This window comes from Hippocampus zosterae, chromosome 7 (genome assembly GCF_025434085.1).
Source record: "Hippocampus zosterae strain Florida chromosome 7, ASM2543408v3, whole genome shotgun sequence".
In the NCBI taxonomy this organism is placed as follows: Eukaryota; Metazoa; Chordata; class Actinopteri; order Syngnathiformes; family Syngnathidae; genus Hippocampus; species Hippocampus zosterae.
In genome coordinates, this window is record NC_067457.1 from 17582845 (window position 1) to 17609425 (window position 26581).

Here is a 26581-nt window from a genome sequence, read left to right on the forward strand (position 1 = left end):
GAAGTCGTATTTGACAGGCACTCTGGTGGGTTGCAGGAAAACGGGTGTTATATTTTCACACATCACTGAGCGGGGTTTGAACCTGGGGTGCCTGGACGGAAAGCTGGCGTGTACACCTCCACGTATTTTTCGGCTAAAAACACCTTCCTCTACATGGTAGTTTTTTCGGCTGAAAACGCCTTACTATACATGGTCGTTTTTTTCGGCTAAAAATGCCTTACTGTTCGAGTGTATGTGCCGTGTCTGCCCCAGAGCTGGGCCAGACCAATTTTGCTGACTGGGCGGTAAAGCGACGGCAGTGGTGAACATGTGTGTGATCGCACGAGGCCAACACTTGAAGCGAGCAATAAAAGTTTCAAAGGAAAGTGAGAAGCCTTTTTAATCCGTTCCCAAAAAAGAAAGGGGAGATGAGAGGAAAAGAGCGAGCGCTTTGTTTGGGCAACTCTCTGCTGAAACCAGAACACCGCCGGAGTCCGTCCACTTTGCTCGAGCGCGGATGCGCTTGGCCGGGGTGAGAATGAAGCAGCGGCGTCGTCCTTTGGTTTAGCCGTCTGAACATTGCGACCCCTCGCCCTCTTCTTCGGGCTGCTCTTCACTTTTTTTGTTCAGAGGGTCTCGGAGCGCCATCACCTCCTTAATCTTCAGGTAGGGCTCGCACTCTGCAGCAAAATGGTTCCTCTAAGAGAGAGTGACAAAGAGCAGAACTTTTGCAGCGTTCCCGCAAGTGACTTCTTTCGGTTCGCCGGAATGCGTGTCACGTGGATACTGTGCAAGGCAATTCGCCCGCTGACGAGCGTGCCAGGATAAAAGGGCAACCCAACCAGCAGAGGGCGCCCCCCGCAGTTCTCTGTGCTCCCGAGAATATAAGAAGCGATCGGGAACCCACCTGCAGACAGAGACGCAGCAAACCTTTCCCTCCATCTTGCATCTGCAAGGACGTCAGGAACTGAGGTAGCGACAGCTCTGTTATCCTGTTCCCTGCGCAGCACCATCAGGCATGTGTCAATGGACAGCAAAGCCCCCCCCCCCGCGTAACACTTACCTGCCAGGCTGAGCGAGGCCAGAGTGGTGTTTCCGGGCAGGACGAGCTCTCCGTTCCTCTGCTGCACAGATTCATTCAGGAGCGGGCTCACCATCTCCACTGGCTTTTTGTGCTGGCGGAGAAGGCGGGGTAACAAATGCAGCTATTCTGGGCAGATCACAAACTTGCCCCCCCCCCCCCCCCCCCCGCAAAAAAAAAAAACAACGTGAGGATGTTCTCGGTACCTCCTGATCATACACGCAGTTTTTCTCCTCGGCGTCTTGGCCTTCCGCTGCAACACATGAAAGGATACGCGCGTTGGACAATCGGGCGTGAAAGCGGCCAAGCGGTTCGGGGCGTCGAGGTCCTTACATTTCTTGAGACATTTGGGGTCTTTGGTCGGAGCCCGTTTGCCCTCCGCTTTTGACGAGTCCTGCGATAGATGAGACTTGTGGTGGTTAAATGGCACCAAGTTGGCAGCCGTTGAACTTCCGCCCTACCCGTTTTTTGCTCAGATTTTTGCTCTCCCCTTTGTTGGAGCCGAGCGAAGCGCCGCCGGCCAAAGACGGCAGTTGGTCACTGGAGAGCTTGGCGGCGCAGGATTGATCGGCGTCCGCCGCTGCCGATGACTGCCGAGCGAGGGAAAGGAGCATTTTGAGATTGCCAACTGTCACAGAGCAGGGACCCACATGTGTCGTTTTGGGGTTTTTTGGCACCAACTCCCGACGTTCCACCCTCAAAACGACTCACCGAATGTCGTTTTTCCAGAAGTAGTTTCCTCCTCTGCACGATTTCTTCATGAGGTAGCACGACCTCGCCGAAAACCTGATGGAGGCAGACGCTCATTGAAGCACGTCCCACGGCGTCACTGTTTTTGAAGAAGTTCTCCTCGCTCGGCAACTTACCGTGGCCAGTTTTGTCGCTCCCGAGTCTCCGATGTGATTGTTGGACAGTGAGAGGAACAGCAAGGTGCGATTGAAGCGCAGGCCCTGCCGCCAGAAAAATCTCGTGAGTTGTCACGTGTTCGGAGGGGAGCGCTTGTTCACCCAGCCGTGCGCCCTCAGATGACGTCACCCAGTGGCGCTGATTTAATTGTCATTCGTATCATCTTCATTGACTAAAAGGACCCTGGAAGGGATTCTGGGTCGTTACCTTTGCAATGTGTCCAGCGCCGACATCGCCGATGTGGTTGAACGAGAGGTTGAGCGAGGTGAGATTCCAGTTTGCGCAGGTGCTGGTTGAGAGAGCGGCCCCGAGAAGACGGGCGCCCTCATCTTCAATTCGGTTGTTGCGAAGGTTCAAGTGAGTGAGGCTTGAAAACAAAGAAAGACAGGCCACCAAAAAACGACTCCCCGGTCGTGCTTGATGTGCTTTGTGGGCTAGTCCTGAAAGAGTGTCAGGCGTACTCACGCACTTCCTTCGCAAAACAGAAGGTGGTGGTTGTTATCCACCAGTGGATTTCCCTCCAATGTGATAACTCTATCCAAAGAAAAGGGCGGATTGATGAAGTCATGCTGCTGAGTATGAATTCTTAACATTCCCAATGGGAAGGTAGCAAAACAAACAACCCAACAAACAAAAGGAACAAAGAATGAATGCGCTTCGCTCACCTGAGGGTCACGCACGCACACGCCGCATTTACGAGGGCGTTGACCATGGAATCCGTCAGCCCGGCCTGCCAAAAACTGCCCAAGCGTCGACACTTTTAACACAGGCGTTGCCCGTGGAGTGTGCGGCGACGCCTCTCTCGCCCGGCCTCAAACGACTTACTAAATGGTGTGAAGGGTCGACGAGCACGAAATCATCTTGCTCAGTACTCGGACGATGGGTTCATCTACCGTCCAGCCTGTGAACAACCATGCCAGGAGGATACGAGCTTTGGTGATCGAACCTCTTTTCTTCTCCGCCACTCGTCTCACAAGTCATTCTCGCAGCAGACGGCATCGTTACACTGACGAAATGTCACGACGGACTGTTTGGGCAATTATGGGATGGTAAAGAATCGAGGAATCCTTCAAGGTGTGTGTGGTGAGCGCCAGTCCTTACCAAAGATCTTGATGCTCGATGTGCAATAAGGGTCTCCGTTCTCCAGCTCCACTTGGAGGTGGGGCTTAAACACATCGTGTGCCGGCTTTTTGTGAAACTGCCTGCCACCTGAAAATGACATCATACGCTTATTATTCATCTGATAGCGTTTAGACAAGACAGTAACCCGTGGGCTGAAACAGAAGATGCGCCGATAGAACTCAAGTGCAGTCCAAGGGCGGTTGACCTTCATTTTTGTTCAATTTCTTCGGGCCTAACCTGATTCGGTTGCGCTATTCCAAAGTATGACTTTGCTGCCATCTTGTGGCATCTCTGTGCAATCACGTTTTGGGTGAGCGGCACTCGAAGAAAAAACAACCCCCCCCCCCCCCAAAAAAAAAAAAACCCCGCGTGGACCAGATGCAGCGAACTGGTCAATGCAAGCCCCCAAACGGCACAGATGAATACCTGAAACAGCAGGTCGCTACAAACTAGTATTTCATTTTTAATCAGGCGGCGCCTGTGTTTACCTGTGGCGCTTTCTTGGTTGGAGGAGCTCAATTTGGTCTTGACAGCTGGGATATTTTTCATATCCAAGAGAGCGCAGAGGCCAGGAAAGTCAGTCATCACATTGCCAGAACACTCATAGTCGTCTGGGAGAGATTGGGTAGCATTTAATACCGGTTTTCAGACTCCATGTCGCTAAATAAATAAATAAATTTAAATACCGTACGTACATACATTTTTTTAAGGACTTGTGAATAATGAATTTTTTAAAAGGCACTCACCAAAGGTTCGAGTGGCTGAAGTTTCAACCGGAGTTGCTCCTGTGACACAATAGACCAGATATTTGATCTTCGAAACAAAATGATGTCTTTTATAGACAGACAGACAGGTGGATAGACGGACAGACTAATGTATCCTTTTTCACTCAAGGCTCTATCTCGCTAGTCGGCTAGCCTATTCTATTCTATTAATCGACCTGTTTGTATTGGCGCCGATTCTTCAGCTTCAGAACCCTTCTCGGACTTTTCTTTCGCCGGTTTCTTTCTCGCCATGTTTGTCCTCTTTAAAATGTTGCCAAAGAGGTCTGACCCACGTAGCTAAGCAACGCGAAACCGAGGAATCGCGAGATTTTGTCTACCGTTCGTGCTCGCCGACACCAAAACATGGACGCGAGTGTATGTTTTCATTTTCATTCGTATGTGAAAATACTGAGCGTTTGTGCCCTGATGGTCGCGTTCAAATGACGTAGCGGCGGGAATCTCCGAAGGCAGGGGTGCCCCAGCCACCTGCTCCCAAATCGATCGCGGGGGACAAGGGGAAAATAGTAGAAGTGCGCGTAATTTATATTCAATTTTTTTTGTGTTCGCGCACACTGTACCCTATGCATCCTTTCAGTTTAAGTTCACAAAATAAATAAAACAATACAACAAAGCAGGTCACCTTTAACCTATGACCTTTATCAACCGGAAGTTGAAGATCTTTTGGGGGGGGGGTCACTTCCCCCCTGAAAGAATGCATCTTTCATTGTAAACAATGTAGAATAGCATGTTTTAAGTATCGAATCTCCCATATTTGAAAAAGGGGGACTGAATTTCGTTTGTCTATTAAAGTACCATGAGTGACATCTTAGTCAATAAATGTTTTATCTGCGTCTGTCTCCATCACATGAGGTGGGGTGATTCGATGTCCTCGATGTCTCACATGTGAACAGCCTCGAGTAAAAATTTGACTTAAACTGCACCATGAAGACGTGGCGAGGCTTCTTCCAAATAATTGCTTGAAGGAAGGACAATCTTCAAAGAACACAGCGTACAATATCGTAGTGCTTTTTATTAAAAAAATCAAACAAAACAAACAAATATAAAACAAAAAGTAAAAACCAACAGCATATTTTCATGACTTAATAATCATAATTACAAACGTTTAACGAGTGGGGAGAGTTTTTGACAAACTGTACACGTCACAAAATGTCAGCCGATTTGCCATTTACAATGCTTGCATCTTAATTTGTGATTGTCTAAAAATAACTAAAGAAATCACAGAAAACGCACAATTACAAGTACAAGCATCATACACTGACTGCTATCACAAAAGGGAACCATTTCCGATCTGGAAAAAAAAACAGGAACATGATAATGGTCTGATGGGTTCATTTTTTGTTTTTATCACTGCTCAAAAATACTATAAACCTTTTTATGTTGGCTAGCTTTTTTAGTGTTCAACACTTTGGAGCAAAAAAAACAAACAAACAAAAATAAAACAGGAGCACACTCCCCCTTAATAAAAGCAATATTAGTAACAATGTTCAGTGGCAAGGGTGTCGCTGTGTCACTGCCGTGGCCCCACTGCCTTGTGTTTGGCTTGACATTCTTCTCACTCATGCACAACATTTACATGAATTTCTGTTATAGGCAACAAAACTTGGGCTTCTACGTTGTCAGGGAAGTTATGGTGAGAAGTTTAAGTGTCTTCAGAATAGCAATACAAAGCCATTGAAATATTAGCATGATCATAATAATCGCAATACATTTAGGGCTGAATCCTGTACAGTACAATAAACAAACAAATTCATTTTATCCAAGATATTGCTTTAAGAGAACCCCCCCCTCAATGTAAAGCGTGTCTATATACACAACTTGGCACACTGTACAGCTGAAGCATTACAATTGTCCACCATCAGTGTCATTTGAATGGATTCTTAGTCAGTTTACAACATTGGGACTCTGTCGCTCGTCCCTTTTGGGTGTGGGGGTGGGGGGCATCAGATAACACTAATTCTTTTCAAACATTCTCCATGGCAACAAGGGACAAAGAGACCAAAGTTAATTCTCCTCCCTATATACAGTATTCACTTGTCTCACAGAATATAAGAAAATACGACCGTCACGATACATTTCATGTTAAGCAATGCTTTCCATAGTTTTCTGAAAACTGTTAATTGCCATTAAGCCCTTGTTTTTTTTTCTTTTAAAAAAAATGGAACTCTTCAGGAAATTGTGTCGCCTGTATCGATGCACAGAAAGTGTGTGTAATGCACACTGAAAAACGGGCAGTTAGAGAGCACAACTGAGTAAGGCGTTACAGTTGAAGCCCATGTCCCTCCCACCTGATTTAGTTAAGCTGGTGAATCCATCATTTGAAAAGCCAACCGTCCTACAGGGAGGGGAAAAAAAAAAACGGAAAATCCAAACCTCAACGATACACTTGATAAAAAGCGCTCAGCCTTCCCTCCCTCCCTTTAGGAACAAGCAGGCCTAGTCTGGGTCTACATGAGTAAACTAAGTACAGTATGCTAGGGAAAACGTAATCTCCCCCCCCCCCCCCCCCACACACACACACGCAGCATCATCAAGCACTATTTTAGTGTGTTTTCAATACAGTTACATTACATCGAGATTCACTATATCCATGGTACCAAAAGTGCAGTCTACCTACCTTTTTTTTCCCTCTCATGAGCAGCATCTTGCACCTCTACTTGTTTACTTCCACTCCAAAAATTCCAGCACGCGCGCACGCGGTAGTGTCCCTCCATTTGATGCACTGACATTGCAGCGTGGTCCCACAAGGGCGAGCAAGTCTCCAGCATTCTTATTTGCACTGAGTGAGCGATAGCCATCGGTCAGCGTGCTACTCCGTACCAAATGTGTCATTTCAGTGGCTGTGTGGACTTTTTGTCCCATGGGTTCATCTGACAAGCACTCCTTGGAAATGTAATGGACATCAACTCGGAGCTTCCAAACCCCCTCCACCGTCTCAAGAGTTGAGTTGACAAAGTCCTGGAGGAGGTTATCCTGGGAGGTCCAAAAGACGCATTATGGTCTGGAAGGGTTTGGATGGCCAACTGGAATCATTTCCTTTGTGATCATCTCCCTGCGCTTTAGAAAGTGAAAGGCAGTCACCTTGCCTGGCATGTTGAAATGTTACTTTCTGTCAACAAATATCACCAAATCCAAGTGTCTGTTGCCGTAGGCGCCGCCCTGCACCCTCCTCCTCCTCCTCCAGGAGATAAGTGACATCTACGGCTGTGGGAAGAACACAAAAAGGGGACGCTTAGGAGCATGGACACAAGGAGCTGAAACGTGAGGTCAAAAATCGTAGCAATTATTTCCCAAAAGCGAGTGGCGTGCACAAAGTGCTCACTGTTTGATGGCATTGTGACATTTTTGCCTGGTGAAATGTCCCCCCCGCCCGCCCAATTTAGACACAGATGGGTTCAGGTATCATTTTGGGTAGGGTGCTTAGTCTTCGGGAGATGAAATTTCCCTGCTATATTGTATTCTTCCTTAGAATTAAATGCACCTGAAACATGTTAGCTCCTCGATCCGATTTTGGCCATGCTTTGTCAGCAAACTCTTCTTCAGAGATTCCTGCAGACAAATCACATTGAACAAGGTGTTTTGGTGTTTGGGGATTCATTGAGTTGATGCACAAGTTTCATTACGGTACCTATTTATTTATTTTTTTAATGTAATCATTTTTGCAATGTAAACGGGAGCAATGAACGCGACATGACAGTATGCTACGATAAATGTAATTGTGCTCGTGGAAAATGAAAATGTTTAGTCTTGTTCCGAGTGCGTGTTTTAGATTTTTCCCTCCTCCAACACACTTGATTCAAATGATCAGGATTGCATTGGATTGGACAAGCGTGGACGAAGCAAAAACCACCAAAGTATCCTATCTGTTAGACACATTTTCCGAGGCACAATATGTTACAACTGGGCTGTGTGAAAATGGTTTGACAGTTTCCAATTTCTCAGCCTTTTTTTTTTAATGACTCTTATTTTTCCCGCCACCTAATGGGACGGGCATTCTACGAATGAATCAAAGCGAGGCCCCGCGTCCTCTGTTGACCGTGCACCCTCCTGCGTACCTGATTCCTCACCATTCTTGCTGGGTGTTCTGTGTAGCAGATCCAAGAGAATCTTGTTGAGCCGCTCCCTTTGGGCCTCCCTCCTGCCCAGCGCAGGGTGGCGAAGCGGCGAGCAGGCTGACGAGGACGGCCGCTCGGGCATCTCCCCGATCCTCTCGGCGGAGCCCTCCCGCTGCTCCTTCTGCTCCTCCGCCTCAGGCCCTCGCCCTTCAGCCCCCCCTTCATCTTCATCGTTGTCCCCTTCTGCTGGCGGAGGCCGGCCGGCTAAAAGTTGAGGAGCGCCCCTGGCTACGTCCACGTCCTCTTCCAATCTCCCGTCTCCAGCCTCTGGTGGGAAGCCATCTCCCCGCTCGCATGAAGAGCCGTCGTCCTCGCAGCCTGCGGACCCTTTGGGACGCTCACTCTTCCATGCCGAGCGGCCCCCGTTCCTCTTGTAGTTGTCAGGAACGTAGTGAGGCTACAACAGACAATTAGTAAATTAACATTCACATGTAGGAGATTAAAGGTACATTTCTCCGATAAGCCCATTCCATCCATCGTTTTTCAAAAGTACCGTATTTTCACGACTATTCGACGCATTGTACTAATGGCCGCAGTCTCATTAATGCGTGACATTTCTGTATTTTACACATACACAGGACGCATCGTACGAATAGCCGCAGTTTTACAGTGGTAAAACATACGCCAGCTTAAACATACGGCATGCATGCGCGCACTCTAACACGTTAGCTTGAAGCATACGGTAGCATGCCAAGACATACAGATAAGATAAAAACACGTTTTTAAAAAGGCAACGAAAGCAGAACTGAGTTCGGGTGTATTTTATTTAGCCATCGTACAATGTTCTCACGTTTTTCGATCAATCATCACCCAGAAATCCATCAAAGTCCTCATCCTCTGTATCAGAAGCAGAGGACTGCACATCTCAGTTGTCATTGAATGCATCACATGCTAGTGTGAGTTGCTACGCATTGCCGAGCGGAAAGAAGGAGTAGCAACAGCAAAGTCAACATTTCTCTCGTGTGAAGCTTTCCCACATTTGAAAGTAAAGAACAGAGCGAAACATGGTGGCAGCGCGTGTGTGTGTAGAAAGAATTGAACAATTGTGCAAGTACCGTAATCCATCAAAAACGCCGCGTTCCCTCTCGTTGTTGCGTATTGTGGCGTAACTCGCCAAGCGCTGCCTCTCACTCTTTGTAAAGTTGTGTTTGCCACCGATCATCCATTGTTCCCATGCCGTTTGCAACTTTACTTTGAACGCCCGGTTGATGCCAATGTCCAGCGGTTGGAGTTCTTTAGTCAAGCCTCCGGGAATAACGGCAAGCTGAGAGTTCATTTGCTTGACTTGTTTTTTTCACCACTGTTGTGAGATGGGCACGCATGCCAAAAGCATAACCGGTAGCTTTAAGTTTGAACTGAGCTTCGTAGGCGTGTCTTTTTGTCGAATTTATTTTCAGGGGTTCTTAGAAACCAAAACCGGAGTTGTTTTGCAACAATGCACATTGCCACATGCTATACAAGTGTTGGTACTGGCTTGAGGCGTCCACTTACACGCCCACCCTTCACCATTGGCGGACTAGCTTGTCTGTCCTCTCTCTCCCTCTCTCTGTCTGTCTCTCTCCCTCTCCATATATGTATATATACACGCCCACCCTTCCCTGATTGGCCGACTTCTTTCACAGTCACTTCCGCCTTTTCTCTATATAAACAGCGTGTCGGCTGTCAGTCAGATTTTGGAACTCGGCGCATATATAGGACGCTCCGCACCATAAGGCGTCCTGTCCATTTTGGAGAAAATTTAAGACTTTTAATGGCGCCTTATAGTCGTGAAAATACGGTACACAACAGAACGCCACAAAGCCTGCTCCCCCTTTTTTTTTTAAGAGCATCTGTACCAGAGCCACGGAATGCACGGGTCAGTCTTACCGAGAAGTCTCTCTTGGGTGTCAGCCGCTTGGAGAAATGGTTGAAGGCGTATGGCTTGGTACACACTGGGTAGCGGTTCCGATGGATTTTGTAGAAAAGGTGAGCAGATTTGTCCAAGCGGTAGTCACAGATGTACACATCGGGCTCTTTCACCCCCTTTGGCCGGCCTTGAAGCAGACAATCGAGTACGTTGGTCAAGTCACGCTAACAACTTGACGATGAATCCCATCCGAGCACTTTCTCACCTTTGCAGTACGTGTAGAGATCAAGAACGCAGCAGGTGCCGACCACCGCTTCAAGGGGGACGATCTCGTAGAGTGGCATGCGAAATAACTCGTTCTGGTAGAACCGGCGCGACGGCGAATGGTGCGTCTCGTGAGGACGGAAGTAGTGGTGGCCAAAGGCGAACCGCTCACCCCTTCAGGGTTGGGTAGTCACAGCATTGCACAAATGTGACATGAACAAATCGCAAGTTTCATCAAATGACAAAGATGAGGACGTTAAGTGTATCATGGCCGCTACGAGACCCTAAAAATGCATCGACCCGCCGCACGCATAGGTTGTGGAGTTCACCAAATTACTTTTCGTTCTTCCAGAGTTTCTCAATCCGGAAGATGTCAAGTTTGTCCCGGTTGACGTGAGAGAGGAGGCGGTAAGACTGTCTGATGGGCTGGCCCTCGGGTGTGCGTCTGCTGTCTCGCATCAGGTATACACAGTCGCCTGCGCGGAGAGCAAGCTTACTTTCCAACAACCTCTCGGTAATGTCGCGCGGTTCAGCAAAACAAGACAAAGGCAAAAGTACAGGGCGCGTACTCGGTCGGCTTCTCAATACCTTGGTGCAGAAGCAGCTCATCTCTTAGGAGGCAGATGTAGTAGACGGAACCAGCCTGGGCGTAGCTGGGTTGAGGTATCATGGGGACTTCCTTTAGCGCGGAAACAACAAAGGCGGAATGAATTGAAACGCGCAAGTCAGGTGAAAAGCTGGCCTCTCTCCTCAGCATGCTGCTCTGGAAGCCTCTCGCGTTGCAGACGTACCGTGTCCACGGGCCTCGGGTCACACTCCTCACACAGATAGTGCTCCACTTCCATCTCCAACCGCATGCAGTCGCAGTGTTGCCACACCTTCAACGAAAACAAGCAGGCTCCCGTCACACATGGAAAAAAAAACCCAACAACAAATTGGTCCACAAAAACCCCTGCAAACGTGGGTGGCTCTCACGCTTGTCATGTGTTTCGCTTATCTTTGTTTCGAGTTTTTTTTTTTCTCTCGGTAAATTATGGTTCTAAGTACGGAGTGCAAGCGATGGTGCGAACGGGAAGCTCTGGAAATATTTTGCGATTTCAGTGGCACCAGCTGATGAAATCGTTTTTGGAGAAGAACCGAGGCTCCCTGCTTGCCACGCCTTCCCAGGTGCTCCTTGCCGATGGCTGGAACGGATTATTTCTATGTCCATTCATTTTCATGGAAATAACCGCTTTGGTCTCAGACCAAACGAAGGCTGAGAACCAACGATCCAAAGTACTCAAGTAGTAACTCACAGGCAGGGAATGACACTGATATGATCACCTCGCTGACCAAACTGTCCGTCTTTGCCTTTGGCGCTAGAGTGGAATTCCGAGTGCTAAAAAGGAGGACTGCTTGTTTTTCTTTGGCTCTCCAACAGGAATGACCGAATTTAGTTTTGATACAATGACTGATTGAAAAGGGTCCAATCACATGGAAAATGGCTGATTTGGCTCTGGCGCTCCACCGCTCCTTACCATGCACTTTTCGCACTGGATCATCAAGCCTTCATCCTTGTACATGCCGCAGATGCAGCGGATCACGTCGTCGTCCTTGTCGTGAGATCCGGCCCCTCCGGGTTGGTGGCCCCGTTCGCGTTCCAGCGAGTCGGAGCTGTCGGCCTCACTGGCCGTCTCGCCCATAATCTCATCGATCTGCACGGCGGCCTCGTTGCGGGCGCTGTAGTAGGCTTTGCGCAGCCGGCACACGTCCCTGCCGACGGACGACTTTCGGCCGTAGTATTTCTAAAGCGGGGAAACGAGGCATTCGTGAGAAATCCTGTTGGGAAATGTGAGAAGGCACACGACTGCAACCTCACAATTCCAATTTGGAAAGCAACAGGTCTGGAAGGCCAAAAGAAGAGCACAGCATGCTCTGCTGCTGTCGAGTGAGAAGAGGCTTCGAAAAGCCCCGACCTGCTGCACTGGTTCAATTCAGGCAGCCCCCACACTAGTTGTAGGTGGTGGAACGGTCGTAACAGCGACATTTCTCCTTCCACCGACAACTTTTTCAGCACGAGGCCACTGCCACATGCTCCGTTGGTATTATTCTGAGCAAAGGGTACGACGTTCGTCGGAGCACGTAACGGGACGCCCGCCTACCTCAGCATTGCGGAACACTTTGAGCATGTCGGTGTCGAATGCTTCAACGGTCTTGTAATGGCCCGTGAGGATTTGTTTCTCGATGGTGCTCAAGTCCAGAGGGTCCGACACCTTCTCGTAGTAATGGCTGTTCCTAAGATTGCACCAAAAAAAAAACCTCTTCAAACCTGCTTACTAAAGCAACAAAAACTCACATCCCAACTTTGAAGGACTTTATGCCATAAATGGGCTCCCGTTCCTACCTTTTCCGTGACGGGAGGTTCAACAGCGGAGCAGCGAGCGTCTGGCTGGATGAATCTGCGGTAGAAGTAGCAGACGAGAAGTCTTGATAGAATGTCGAATTGGGGATGGGCTCGGGACCGCTTCCGATCCAAGTTTGTTTGAGACAATTTCAGGGAGACTGAGCCAATAATCCAATAAATACTATGGCTACAAGTCAGCTCCGTGTATTTGTTTGTGTCACAATGCAAGGGGCAGAGATACAAGAAAAGCGCAAAAATCAAGACTAACCCTTGTAGCTGGTAATCATGTCGCAAATCTCCTTGAAGATATGCGCCAGGCGAGCAGTGCGGGTGACTTCTGTGTTTTCTTCAGCGGCGGCAAGCCTGCGCGTACGCACCGACCGTGACGTCTGCAGGGCTGAGAACTGCGTGAGGAAAACATCTGGGGGGCGGGATACAAGCGCATTAGCTTTACTTTCGACCCACTTTGACTCCGCAAGTCCTATCTGGCTGGTCTCGACGAATAAAACGGAATTGATCACCCTCACCTGACTTAATGTTGCCGTCATCACGGATGACACCTCCCCAGCGAGTGTATATGGACAGGCTGCCGGGGTCTCTCTCTCTTTCACCCTCTCGTTTGAGCAACTCCTGTTTTTCCCTCATTTTTTCCCAGTTCCTCAGGAGGAACACTCGATGCTTGAGCACAAAGTTCCTAATGATTAAAGAGAGGGGCAGAAGGGAGCAAGATGACGTTGGACTCGTATTGATTTTCCGAAAACTCGCCTTAGAAAAACTCATTTTTAGTCTTTGGCTTTGGACTCAGCATGAGACTTGATTTTTAGTATGGCAGTTTTGTGTGTGTGTGTGTGTGTGTGTGCCTTCTACTGTCTTGCAACGTACCTCTCTCTGTTTGACATGGGTTTCATAAGATGAGGGTAAAACTTGTTGCTATCGCTGGATTCTTCCTCCTGAAAACAAAGAAAAACGTCATTTATTTCCACCGATCTTAAATGTTCAGGGTTAGATCAACTTTTAAAAATGTCACCCGTCAGATTAAAGTGTCGACATGCATTGAAAAAAAAAAGATCGCTTTTCATTTCTTTCGTGTCTTTTGAATGCATGTAAACAGCGGTGTTCAAAAAATGTTGTACCTGATCTTTTTATTCATCTTACAAGGAAATTATTAGCAGGCAAATATCAATTCCACCGAATGTGTCTTCTGACATCAAAGGTTTGCGCTCACTCGTTTTTTAAGTTGGTGTTTGGATTTCCGTTTCTCCTTGAGTCGACCCAGTCGCCGAGTACCGGCCGCCTTGCCAGGCAGTCCATTGACGCGCTGGCTTTTCCCGCCGATGATGCCTCTGCAACTCTCTGAGCCACACATACAGGCTTGCTGCGAGGAAAAACGATCACGATATCAAATGGACGACAGAGATTTGAGGGCGTCACGGTAAACTACAACAGCAACGAGAAGCCTGCCACACTACAGGAACCATTTCAACACGAGCATCTCGCCAGTCACCTGTTCCTCCGTGTTGAAGGAATGGAAGTTGTAATCATAGGTGAGCTCGGTACCGCTGCTGATGTCCTTGAGCGCAAAAAGACCAATTCTGTACACCCCATTGACTGACCTGCAAGTCACAAGGACTGAGAGTGAGTGCACCTTCCTCATATAGAGCCACATAACTACATCGTGTACCAGAAAGCACAGACATTTTAAGGAATTAGGCCTGCTGATTTTGTATCAAAAAGACAACTTGATCTTTAGCCTGTATTCTTTTAAAAGTAGTTAGGAAACGAAACAAAACAAAAACCAAAAGTAACATGATGTTTGTTTGCTTGTTTGTTTGTTTTTTTTAATCATCTGTACCCTGCTTGATGCCTCAACGACACTTACCACTTCTGCATCTCACAGTTGGGCTCGCAGCTGTGGTTTATGAAGCGTGCCTCATTGCCCATTCTATAGCTGTCAATCACCATGCCGCTATCGAGATTCAGACAGTAGTGGCCGCTGTGAGCAAAGTACTGCTGCATCATACGACTCCTGAAGCACGATGATGGAGAAAGAAAGCGAGATCAACATGCGGGAATTCATTTTCAATCGGTTCCCACCACATGGCCAAGAGCAGTTCACCTGAACTCATGTTCGCTGACCACTTCTCCCAGGTACTCAATAATGAACTGCCCAGAGCGGAGACTCTCCTTGGTGCGGATGCCCCAGCCCTTGCCCTCCGCACGGAATCGCTCCAGACACTGAACCCATTCGTGCCTCTGGATATGCTGGTTGTCACAGTGCTCACGACACGGGCAGGTGCTGGGAGAGCACTCGGCAAAGCTCATCCTGGCCAAATGAGACATTGTTAGCGACACTCATTTGACCCCCACCGCGGGCGGGATTGTTATGACCGAGGCCTAACACGAAACACGACTCTACGAAGACCTGAGCGGCACTGCCAAAGTTTGACTTTACCTGTTGAGGCAGTCATCCAGACAACCTTTTTCACTGCGATTCTCGGGGGTTTTGCAGTTGCATGTCGTCGTTTCATAGCCGGAGAAAGGCTTTACATCAACATACACGTCTGTGACACAAACGAGAGAGCATAATTTTGCACGGCCAGTTACAGACGCTACATAAGGAGGCGTTTCCAGGCGAGACAACATCACATCGTATCAACCGAATCAATATACCGGCACATGTTCAAATTGCATCCCGCTTAGAACGCCACAACGAACAACGCTAGACACTTACTTGATCTGATCTTTTTGTAAAGAGGGACGTCAGGCCTTTTGTATAGCTGGAAAACAAAAAACAAGCCCAAAATAAAATCAAAGATGAAGAGAAGCGTCGTACGAAAAAGAAGCGATTGGGGCAGTTCCCGAAGGGTCTGGAGCTCACGAAACACTACAAAGTAAAACTAAAATGAAATGTACGGTGCTCATCACAATTGATCACCTGATCGTGTTTCCACAGCCATAGGATGTCATACGGCAACTGGAAATCAATGCGCTTCTGTCTCAGGTACTTTCCTGAAACGTCACACAAAGCAAACATGGAAAGCCTTGAGAAACAAGCAAAAGTTGTGGTGTTGATTTGTTACTCAAAGGATCGTAAGGCCCGTTTCGCTTCCAAGCACAGACATACAAATGTGACCAATCAGTCAAGCCACAACTGGATACATTTGTCAGGTCTGCTGCCTGACCTAGGAAAAATAGAAACAGCTTCGTGGCTCACCAACATGTATGGGTGCCGGAAATAATCCGTAATCGTGTTCCCCAGGTATGTACTCGAGCTTCTCCTTCTTTAGCTGCAGAAGCTGACTGCGGGGGCTGCAAGCAAGAGCAACGAAACAATGTAGACCAAGCTCAATGGAAAGGGCTGTCACAAAGCAAAAAAAAAAAAACAATCTTACTCCTCGGTCTTGAACACATCCGAGTAAAGTCCAGCCTTCTGGAACTTTTTCTTTGGAGGCCTGGCTGGTCTCTTTTCCCGTGGGCCGGTGAGGGGGATGGCTGATGCTTGTTCCCTGGAGGCGGGGTCTTGCCGTTGTGGGGAGAGGTGGCCATCTGGCTTACTCTCCACTGAGCTAAAACAGAAGCATCATTTGGTTGATGCTGACGTGCGAGAGAACGACATTCTTTCACACCTACATTACATACAGGTGTTCACACAGCAACTTTTACTTACAACTTATTTGAAGGCTTTATGCCAACGTTTACGAGTATTTTTTCTCCTCGGTTCCCTCCCTGACGCACCCTCCCCACTAGCTGAATGCAAAACCTTAAATCATGGGACTGATCAGCCGGCCACGGGTGTGCAGACTTTTCATATGGATTGCAGTGTGTTAGATTTACCCAGCAAAAGGACTGATCTCATCCTGGGCAAGCCAGCACCTTGCAGGCCCCGGTCTGGACCTTGGCATCGGGTGGCCCACATGTTCTTCTCTGTGGGGCAATTGCTCCACGGTGTCCTCCACCTCCCCTTCCTCTTCTTCCTCTCTCTCCCAGTGTTTCCTTTTCTGTCCTCCGCCACGCTGATCTTGGACAACCGCCTCAATAGTATCTTTGATAGTATCCCCATCCCAGATTCTGGCTCCTGCCAGCCGATCTCCGACTCTGTGCCGGGTTTGGTTTAATTCAACGGCAGGAATTGGTGATGGTGGCGGCGAAGGCAGCGGATGCTTGCGGGGGCGCCCCGGGCCCCGCTTTTTCACCATGTTATTTCCTGTACGGGCTTGCCGCTGCAGCTTCTTGGCACGCAGGATTTTGTTGACGTGGTGAAGACTGTGTTTGGGTTTCTGCGACCGGTGTGACTGATGGGGAAGGGAGGCATCGAGGCAACAGTCCTGGGAGGGTGACAGGCGGGAAGAGGACACCGAGCCGTGGGAGTAAAACATAGGGGACTGGTGATGGAGCTGTTGTCGGTGGTGCAAGGATGCTTCGGGCCCTTCGGATTTCGAGAGTACACCGCCTCGCGTCTGGATACTTGCCGGCCCTTGGCAAGAAAAATACAAAAACAAATGGACTGAATATACACGTCATAAAATAAAAATGATTCTTAGAGTTTTACAAGAACGAAGAGCAGTAAAATAAGGCGGGGTTCTTAATTTTGTCCTAACTTTCCCTTTTGCTAACTAAATGGAATTCACAGTCTTCAATCAATCATTCCTCATTTGTTTTTGACTTTTTCGTTCCCACCCCATTCCATTTCCTGACCACCAGATGACCCCGAATCCTGAGTTCTAATCCAGGATTACTCGGTTTGAAGTTAGAACAGTAGCATTCTGCCTCAACAGAATCCTTAATTCCACAACTGAATTGCACACACAAAAGGCAAACGTTAACACTAAAATAAAAACACGTTCCACTGCCCGCATGATGAGGCCATCCTATTACTGAGGCCCTATCTTCACCACAACAACAACAAAAGCTCAACGTTGGCGTTGGGTATGCAAAACACTTGAACGAGGTCTCATATTATAGCCTTTCAAAATAAATGTAAGACAAAAATAGGCCTGTAAAGAAAATACTCCACCCCTCCGGAAAGATGGCAGAAATGCTACATCAACAGTAGTCATCCACATTTTCAATGAAGTCATGATGTATTTTTGCCAAGACCATAACCACTACTAAGCGCTACCAAATGTCAGGGAGTGTGTGCAAAGATTATGTTACAGTCTTTCAAAGAGACTTCACCCCGGGAACAACTTTTTATGAGGCCAGAAACGCCGCCGCACATCGAGCGAGACGGCTGAAGTGGGCTATCGTGAAAAAAAAATGACACTTGCCGACTCTTCGTCGCACATCAAGCAAGTGTGCGCTGCACATCTACCAACACACTGCAACAAAAACACTGCAAGCCCCTTTATCTGGTTATGAGACTACACGTGTGCTGTTTTGGATTTTTTTTTTTAAACCACAAACTCATGGTGCGTTTGTCAAGGAAGAAGTGTATGGCCATAGAGAAGAGGAAATGGGAGAAAATAAGAGTGTTTTTATGGATATTTAGAGAGGCTGTCGAGCAGAATTTAAGTCAAAGACTTCTCCGGTGCGATTACGTCGACAAAAGTAGTCATGTCCAGGATATGCTCTTTTCCACTGGCAATCTAAGACATCATTTTCACAACATTTTCATTACTCAACTCAACTGTTTTTATAGAGCACTTTCAAACAGCCATCGCTGCACACAAAGTGCTGTAAAATGCTAAAAAAAAAAACTAACATATACAACAGTAAAGCAAGAAATCAGAAACAAAGACGGGAGAAAGCACCGAACAGCAAAACCAAGAACAAATCTGAGTCATGCCAAAAAATACAAGTGAGTTTTGAGGTGGGTTTTAAAGATGGGCAGCGAGGAGGCTTGCCGAATATTCAGTGGGAGGTCATTCCGGAGAGCGGGACCAGCAACGGAAAAGGCTCCATCCCCTCTGAGACTTAGTTTAGGTCTTGGTACTTCTAATAATGTCTGGTCCGCAGACCTGAGGCGCCCGGATCAGACATTTAAAAGCCTTTTTTAAATTTAAAAGCCAGACATTAAAAAGAGGATGGAGTAAAAATAAAATAAAAATAAAGTAAAAATAAATAAATAAATAAATATAAAATAGATTTATTTTTTTTTGCAATGTTCACACACCACATGAGGCAAATTCGACTTACCTAATTCTCTTCTCTCGGCCAAGATGGAGCTGTCTTTTCTTGATGTCCGGTCCATACGGGAGAAACAGGTATTCTCCGGTGCCGTCTCATTCTTCCTGTTTCTGCACCCCTTCAAGTTAGTGCGAGTGAGAGCGGAGGCAAAGAGATTTGTAAGATTTGGAGGATCGTGGCCTCTCGGCTCCACGTCTTCTGTGGGTGTGAGAGCTCCCTCGTCCTCACTGTCAGAGTAAGCGGCAAGTTCTTCCGGCCTTCCGTTTGAGAAGCGCCCCTGACCGGGCAACACATGGCGACGTGAAAGCTTGGAGTAGTCGGCCTCAGAGGAGCCCATTCTGAACCAGGACTCTGTTGGGTGCTGGCTTTTGGAGCTGCTCCCCAGAGCTAGCCTGGAGGGTCCGAGACAGGAAATTGAGCTTTCTTTGCGCTTATACCTGTCTGCAGAAGATGAGGAGGAGGAAGAAGGGGAATTGGCTAAAGTGGCACCCGCTTGCTTGGCCGCACCGTTGCCGGAGGCGCTGCGGCCAAAGCGGCATCGTTGCAAAGACTCCGCCATTCCCAAGTGAGCAACTCTGTCTCCTTTCCCCGATGCTCCGCTGTCAGACAAACCGGCGCCACTACGATTTACAGGTCCGCCGGCTGTTTTTTCTTCCTCTTCCCTGCCCTCGTCGGCACATCGCTCTCTGTATCGGTGTCGGTGTTTGTGTTTGTGGTGCCAGTTGAAAGACAGCTCAGAGGACATGGGTGGGTAAAGAACGGGAGACCGGCCTCCGAGGTACTCCTGCCGAAGCAGCTTGTGTTTTTTCTTGTGGAATTTCGAAGGGTTTAACAGGAGATGAGAGGGGTGGTGGTGATGTACGTAAGATGTAGGGGGAGGAGGGGGGAAAGTTGGCGAGTGATGAGAGTGGTGAGATGAGGCCGTGTGGGGTGACTGGTGGTGGGGGTGAGGATACAGAGCACTGGCCGGAGGGTAACCCCTGTAATAGCCCAGGCCGAGGGGTCCGGAGGAATACGGAACACTGTAAGAAGGGTGGTAGAAACCCCCGCTGGAAAGAGGGAATCCGAGCCCTGGTACAAAAGGAACCTCTGACATGGAGTCTCTGAGTTTTGGCGGTCGCCCACGTTTCTTCTTCATGTCTGGTTTACGAACGTAGTGCAACGGATCGCAAGTGTACGCGGGATGGGAATAGAAGCTGCCAAAATTAACCCGGAAGATGGTGGGCAGGAGATCCCTGTGAATGTAATGATGAGGTGGGGGGCCGCTGGTCGCACCCATGCCACTGGCGCGGCTGCCTGCTCCTCCCGGCAATCGAGTTGCCCCCGCAGCTATCCCGCCACCGCCGCCAAGACGGTGCCCCGTAGTCCGATGCGCGATGCGGATTTCGCTCATCCTTATGATAATCTCGTCCAGTTCAGCAAGAAAGTTGGGGTCGATGCGCCGAGAGCGGAGTTGTAGGTATTTCTTCTTGCGTTTCCTTTTCTGTCTCTTGAGCTTTTCGTAGCCTGGGCACCCGTGGCTACGGCGCTTGCATTTATGCTTATGTTTTTCCTTGTGGCCCAATATGGAGGTAGACGGGGCTGCTGGGTGAGGTCTCCGCGGCTCAGGTGATAACCTGGCCATATGTGGCGAGGGAGAAGGTGAGGGACGGTCCGCGAGCAGAGCAGAGTGGCGTCGGCTGCCTCTTGCGTTAAGTGCTAAACCTGGCCCCATTGATGAGCCAATAACACCGGGCATTAATAAACCCCCACCGAGCCCGGCTGACAAGCCCAATCCACCCAAAGCGCCCGCCCCACCGGCTTTCTCGCCGCGATCCGAGGTGCTGTTGTTGTCTGTTCCTATGCCACTGTCACTGGGTACGGTCTCCTCGCTGTGGGACTCGCTCACCGGGGATGGGGTGGCTTCTTTCAGCTCACTCAGGGGCGCCGGGGAGGTGGGGTGTAGTGGCCGAGGAGGGGACAGCTTGTGACAGTGGTAGTGCTGCCTGTAGTGGGGGTGGGGGTGATGGTGGTGGTGGTGGTACCCACGGAACGACGACTTTTTCTGAGAGGTTGGTGCGGCCGGGTTAAAAGAGGAGCCGAGGACTGGACTGCGGAGATGTGGAGCTGAAAAAGTGGGCGGGGGGAAAGCAAATGTGCCGTGACTGTTGTTTGAATAGTGAGGATGAGCGGCAAAGTGCACCGAGCCCGGCTCCACAAAGCCGCCCTCGCTGATGGGACTGTGGCCTCCACTCGACTGCGAGAGGGAAGGCGAAGGAAAGATTTCCGAGGAGGAATGCTGGTGCTGTTGCTGAGACGGATGGTGATGCAGAGGAGAAGTCATGCTCGGGGACAGGAAGGGTTCCGGCGGAGCCGTCGTCGCCGTGACGTGAACCATTTTGGGTTTACGCCCTCTCCTCTTGCCCATGTATATTGTGCCTTTCTTGCTCACGTTAATCTGCGGTCCGAGTTTTCCCCCAAGAGAGGCGGCCAGGGAGGACAAAGAATGAGTTGCGGCTTCCGCGGAGCCAGCCACCGCGCTTGGAGACACTTTGGGAGGGTCTTCTTTTCTTGGTCCCAACAGGATTTGACTGAGAATACGCTTCCGTTTCACACTCTTCATCTTGTTGATCTTGCCGATGATTGTTTTCATAATAAGCTGCCCATTTCCTTTGCCGTGGTACCGTTTGTCCCCGACGTCCCCTGCTTCGGGAGCCAACGTGGGAGGCTGACTCTCTTCGGGTAAAGTCGGCGGTAGGCGCTTGGGGCGCCCACGTTTTCGGGCGGTAGGCTTCGGGGGGTTGATGTCAACCTCTGGATGGAGCACAGGGGGGTCTTGCTCTTCTTTGGACTTTAAAAAAGTGGAATAAACCTTGGAGGCGGCTAATTTATTATGGGGGCGCCCGTGGGATGGGGCATCGAGCCTGGGCATCGTCGCCTTTGGCCTTCCCCTTTTTTTGGGCTGGGGCGACGAGGTAAAGAGACGTGACATTGAACTTTGCGGCAGAGTATTTGGTTTCATTCGATTTGGATTTGGAGGTCTGCCCACGGGTCTCTTAAGCGGAGATGACGTTTCCAGGCTGCAGGATAAAGGCATGGTGCTTTTGCTCGGGTCAAACGGACCGTCGACGTCTGCTCTTTGATCGTGTACCTTGTTCATAGCACGGCCCCAGCGCGGCTTCCTTCCTCTGCGCTTTTTAAGGGGCTTACTGTCCTGCTCTGTTGCAGAGTCTACGGACGAATCGGGAGAATCATCCCGAAGGGAAGTCCGAGGGCTGTGTTCGCCTTCCGGCTCGGGTGGAGACAATGCCCGAGGCCTTCCAGGTTCTGGGGGGCCGATAAGCCGACCGACGCGACCGCTGTCCCTATTGGGACTATGCTTAGTTGGACTTGAGCTCTTGTCACTCTCAACTCGCAGTGACTGATTGCTCGCACTTTTGTCTCTCCCGTCAGGCCTTGCTGTTCCCGTCGCAGGGCCGCAATTGCTCGCATCTCTGGGGCTGCCATGTTGTCTCAGACTCGCAACGCTTTCCTCTGCAGGAACGGGGGTCTCTCCTGCGCAGTCTGCTTGTGAGGCAGCAGGGGAGCCGAGGTGACTCGGAGTCCTCTGCTCAGCTGTGGTGGTTGAAGAGGATGAAACGGGAGACGTGGACAAACCTGAGGCGTGGGCTGAGAAGTGACCGGGACGAGACGGCAGTTTAGGAATGCTACTATTAACGTTGTCATTGTTAGCGTCCTTGGACACGGAAGGCAGTCTGTTATTGCCATAAAGGAGTGCCGGGCTGCTGCTGCGACTACCGCTGCTCATGAGAATACCGCCGCCGTTTGGTTTGCCAGTCCCATCCGTGTCTTCCTTCCTTGTCGGTGTCAAGGTGGGGGAGTTTTCCAGAGTCATGTCTTTGTTCCGAGAACCGTAGGGCCGGCCAGGTGGCCGTGACACTGGAAGGGGGGGAGAAAGGTGAACCACCCTTGAATAGGTATTCCTATTGGCCATAGCCCTGTCTCGCTGCTTGGCTGTGGGTGTCATAAAACCTGAGCTTGGGTGGGAAGGAGCGGGGTCCGTCTTGGCAGGTTTGACGGGCTTTGCGGTCTTTGACGGCGGGCAAGTGGCGATGAGTTGAGCTAATTTTTCAGTGACGGTCGGCGCTGCCCAGCTTTGAACTGCCTTGTCTTTATCTCGTTGACCTTCGTTGCTGTATGTATGTTGTGGGGGTTTGACGCCTTCGCAGCTAGGTTCCTTAGATGCAGGTAATGGTGAGGAGGGTGCTGATGACCGAGGGTTGGGTTGCAGGGTTGGCGTTTTCTTCCCGGAAGGATGAAGTTTGCCGTCTGGGAGAGGCCGATGAAGATTCAGGGGCCGTTCAGATGTGGCATTAGCCGCTTTAGCGTCTGACTTTGTGTCGGACAGACAATCCATCTTTGGTGGAGCCTTCAAAAAAAACAAACAAAAGAAAACAATTAAACACCATAACAGGAAGCCTGGTGGGGGCCATAAAAATTAATTAATCAATTAATTAATTATGGCTGGCAACTGATCCAGGGTGTCCCCCACCTACTGCCCGAAGACGGCTGGGATAGGCTCCAGCATCCCCCGCGACCCTAGTGAAGATTAAGCGGTCCAGAAAATGGATGGATGGATGGATGGATTAATTAATTCATTCACATGACATCATCTTAAGAAAGTGAATATTTTAAAGCCTTTCGATTGTAGGAAAATGTCATGGATTATCTTTGAAACATTTATTGCTGTTTGCTCATGTCGCGGACCACTGAAAAATGGATGGCGGGCCGCAAATGGCCCCCCGGGCCGTAGTTAGGACACCGCTGCAGGCCAGGATAAAATGTTGCTCTCAGTTACTTATGAGCCGGACAACTCCTTGTTTGCACTTACCCGTTTTCCCGAAACGCTCCCATTGACATGAGGCGGTGCTACGGCAGCTGTGCTGGTCAGTGGAGGCCCAGCAGCCGGAAGTGGTGTTGGGACTTTGGAAGATGGGTTGGATGAGGATAATGCGACTGGCCTGTTGACACTTGGACTCTGCTCCTTCTCTTTTTCCCTGACCTGAGAAGGACTCTGACTCTGGCTACCTGGCCCATTGTTTGTATTCCCTGCTCGATTTCCTCTAGCGCCGCCTCCTCCCCGTCCGGGATTCCTCATCGTAGCCCGGAAAGCTGGTCTGCAGACATAATTCTCCAAGATCTTGGGAGGTTTTTTCATGCGTTTTGCTTGGAGACCAATCTTCAGTTTGACATTGCCCTCGGATAGGCTGCTCTCCTTGATGGAGAATTGCGACTGATCACCAGCACCACCTTGAGCAGCTGCTCCTGTTCCATCCGATACACCGGAAGCCTCTTTCTCTTTGTCCCTCTTCTTGTCCTCCTCATCTTCTTTCTTTCCAAGCCCTCCTTCTTTCTCCCGCTCCCCGGTAGGAACACCTGAGAGAAGAGGCGGCGGCGGCGTTGCCGTTCTGCCGTGAATCTTTTGATCCATAAGGGTAGGGCAAGGTGTACCCTCGGAAGAATATAGGTAAGGGGCCCGGGGAGGGAAGGAGGAGGGAAAGGGGGAGAGGGATAACAATGAGGTCGAAGCTCTCCTTTTTTTTTTCACCCCCCGAGAGGGTTTCTATCCTTCCCCGTCAGTTCGGCCCTCTAACTCCGTCCTTCAGCTGTCGTTGTTGTAGAAGTAGTCGTGGGGAAATGCGTGGTGGGGGAGAGAAAAGGCAAAAAGAAATGTTCATTAATGTCGACAACCATACAGAGGGACATTTGTATCTGTTTTTGTGAAAGGTTATCCTACCGAGCGCACTTTTTACAATCCATTCTGGATGGCTGTACCGTTTTCTTTCAGCGATAATTCTTTGTTCCTAGCTTCGTTCCCCACTTGCTTCTCTCACAGAGTGACAAATGCTGTATAGGACTTTGATACTAAGCCATAAGCATGCAAAGCTATTTGATTAAAAAAGAAAACGATGGAAAAATCACTCAGCCAACAACAGGAGAAATGGCATGGCAACTTCTCACGCTGCCTCCCCTTACCTAGCATTTCTAACCAATTCCTTGCCATCTTACTTTTGCGCACGTTCATAACCGCTCTTTTCCCTTCGACTGGAGCAGCATAAAATGTTGCCTACAGCCACCTCACGTGCATGAGGCCTCCAAGCCAGAGCGTGTTGTTTCTTACATGCTTTTTGCTCCATGGGAATCATAGCAAATAGTCTTGCTTCAACAAACAAGCAACAGATAATGCTTTGACAGAACTGTGTTTAACATAATGGATCAGCAAATATGGTGAAAAGCTACTTTGAACTGGATAGTTAGTGTAGATGTGTTGCCTGTAACCTTTCCCTGAACTCTACTTTTACCCACAACCCCAGTTCTTATCTCTGCTTGGCCTCACCACAATCCAACCTGATCCCTCACCCTGACAGAGCGTAGCGCAGAGGGGGGGGGGGTATCTTCAGAGGGAGGGAAAGCAACATGGATGACAGGTGTCAGTTGAGCCAGCACATTTCAAACATCCTCCGCACGTGCATGCAACGTGAAGCTCATTCCACTGTGGCAAAAAAGCATCTGTACAACCCAAACAGTAAGGGGGGTCGCTGGTCGGTCTGCATCATCAATTCCGCAATGTTTTTATTTTTTTCAGGCATACTTCAATTGCCTGACCAAGAGTAAACACATCCACGTTTCCTATCCATCTTATTTACCTGTGGACTCACCTCTTCTCGTCGCCCAGAAATAGTGTTCTCATTATTTGGCTCCGTGTCTTTCCTCGTTTGTGCCAATGTGGTGGCCACGCATTACTCCAAGTGCTGAAGTGGCAAAACACGACACGAAATGTAAGCTGTTGGAAGGGGTTTGCACAAACATGTGATCGCTCGAAGGCACGGACCGGGAGCGACACCGCTGACAGTGGTCACGTGGGGCGCGTTATGTTACGCTGTTATCGTTTGTGGCGCGGAGAAGGGTGCCAAATATTAGCCCGGCGAAAGCGCCCGAAACACCGCCAGACGAAACGTCCCCTCGAAATGTATGACTTGGGGGACGATGGCGTCGTTGCTGTAGTGCTAAATATAGCGCTAAGCAATGCATTGTGTGACATAATTGTAGTCATCAAGCACGTCGCATCACCTCGCGTGAATGATCCCGATAGCGACCTTCTTGTTATCGATCAGCTTCGGACTGTCTGAAAGACGACGGGGGCTATTTTCATACAGCAAGCGTACGATTAATAACCTTCGCGGGCTTGAGTCGCGAATTCCAATAGTCTCTCATCAGTCTTTTGAGCCGTCCCGAGTCGTCAGACAAACATTCATGTAGTAATTTGGGTCATTTGTCTTTCAGGACGGGATTAGGACTCTGACAGCGCAGGACAAGTGATGTACCTCGGCGTACATTTCCGTCACATTCTCGCATGCACTCGTGTTACTACATCTCAGCTACCACGGCTAACGATGCACTAGCGAAACCGCTAAACCACACGCACATTAAATATTAGCAAGCAGCCACGAAGATAAATCGTGAAATTCAAACCTTGTGAAACCGAGCGCATAAGTGTGTAGTTGCAACGTTGCTACGGTATAAGACAGCAAATGTGTACTACCGTGTTAGTTTAGAAAAAAAACTGTCAACAAAATGGCGGCTACGTTGAATCAACACAGAGCCCCGAAATGGATCTTCCTCTTAAATCCTTCTTGGGAGGTAAAATCCTTCTTCCTTACAGCGAGTGGTAGTCTGTATTTCTTCGGAGATCTCCCGAAAATCCACTCCGACGCTGTGTTAGCGGATCCTGGATGTGTCAGCACGGGGCCCTCTCGTTGGTCGGGCCTCCATGTCGGCTCAGCCCGTGTCGCTACAGTGTCAGCCCAGCAGCACGGGCTTTCTCAGGCAGGGGGGGGGGGTGCGAGTGGAGGAGAGCAAAGAAGGGAGAAAACGTCACTTGCTCGCTCCCACAGAGAACAAAGTCTAACGTTTACTAATTTCTCCAAATTTCTTGAA

General features: G+C 49.3%; 2 protein-coding genes across 6 annotated transcripts; both read right to left on the bottom strand.

Annotated features, from left to right (window-relative positions):
* Positions 1 to 361: 361 nt before the first annotated feature.
* On the bottom strand, positions 362 to 6610 carry lrrc71 (leucine rich repeat containing 71). 2 transcript variants are annotated; one of them, XM_052072285.1, is made up of 16 exons: positions 6484 to 6610; positions 3835 to 3873; positions 3577 to 3699; positions 3068 to 3175; positions 2792 to 2867; positions 2632 to 2706; positions 2432 to 2500; positions 2174 to 2333; positions 1927 to 2010; positions 1772 to 1846; positions 1522 to 1650; positions 1394 to 1454; positions 1267 to 1313; positions 1043 to 1154; positions 887 to 978; positions 362 to 678 (listed from the first exon to the last, which is right to left on the bottom strand). In XM_052072285.1, the coding sequence occupies exons 1-16, from the start codon at positions 6512 to 6514 to the stop codon at positions 544 to 546; spliced, it is 1416 nt and encodes a 471-aa protein (XP_051928245.1). In that variant the 5' UTR covers positions 6515 to 6610; the 3' UTR covers positions 362 to 543. The 2 variants fall into 2 exon arrangements, with proteins under 2 accessions (XP_051928245.1, XP_051928244.1); XM_052072284.1 differs by lacking the exon at positions 6484 to 6610 and adding an exon at positions 4029 to 4303.
* ash1l (ash1 (absent, small, or homeotic)-like (Drosophila)) lies at positions 4863 to 26481 on the bottom strand. 4 transcript variants are annotated; one of them, XM_052072283.1, is made up of 28 exons: positions 26305 to 26481; positions 25303 to 25395; positions 23475 to 24249; positions 18614 to 23012; positions 16313 to 16952; positions 15871 to 16044; positions 15693 to 15787; positions 15414 to 15487; positions 15210 to 15255; positions 14931 to 15039; positions 14595 to 14801; positions 14358 to 14504; positions 13983 to 14091; positions 13704 to 13853; positions 13361 to 13428; positions 13006 to 13172; positions 12747 to 12899; positions 12479 to 12533; positions 12237 to 12369; positions 11613 to 11879; positions 10887 to 10973; positions 10684 to 10774; positions 10433 to 10571; positions 10097 to 10269; positions 9852 to 10018; positions 7938 to 8382; positions 7352 to 7419; positions 4863 to 7074 (listed from the first exon to the last, which is right to left on the bottom strand). In XM_052072283.1, the coding sequence occupies exons 3-28, from the start codon at positions 24072 to 24074 to the stop codon at positions 7069 to 7071; spliced, it is 8769 nt and encodes a 2922-aa protein (XP_051928243.1). In that variant the 5' UTR covers positions 24075 to 24249; positions 25303 to 25395; positions 26305 to 26481; the 3' UTR covers positions 4863 to 7068. The 4 variants fall into 4 exon arrangements, with proteins under 4 accessions (XP_051928243.1, XP_051928242.1, XP_051928240.1 ...); XM_052072282.1 differs by having other exon boundaries at positions 7926 to 8382; XM_052072280.1 differs by lacking the exon at positions 7352 to 7419.
* Positions 26482 to 26581: the final 100 nt, after the last annotated feature.

Bases quoted from the DNA above. Each gene is read 5' to 3' on its own strand.
- lrrc71 (XM_052072284.1), bottom strand. From the start codon at position 4,104: ATGGCGAGAAAGAAACCGGCGAAAGAAAAGTCCGAGAAGGGTTCTGAA. The intron at 1,455-1,521 runs GTAGGGCGGAAG...CATCTATCGCAG, and splicing joins AAAATCTGAGCAAAAAACGG to GACTCGTCAAAAGCGGAGGG. The intron at 1,314-1,393 runs GTAAGGACCTCG...CATGTGTTGCAG, and splicing joins CCCCAAATGTCTCAAGAAAT to CGGAAGGCCAAGACGCCGAG.
- ash1l (XM_052072279.1), bottom strand. From the start codon at position 24,074: ATGGATCAAAAGATTCACGGCAGAACGGCAACGCCGCCGCCGCCTCTT. The intron at 12,534-12,746 runs GTTAGTCTTGAT...CTTCTACCGCAG, and splicing joins CATGATTACCAGCTACAAGG to ATTCATCCAGCCAGACGCTC. The intron at 10,019-10,096 runs GTGAGAAAGTGC...GTCTGCTTCAAG, and splicing joins TCTCTACACGTACTGCAAAG to GCCGGCCAAAGGGGGTGAAA.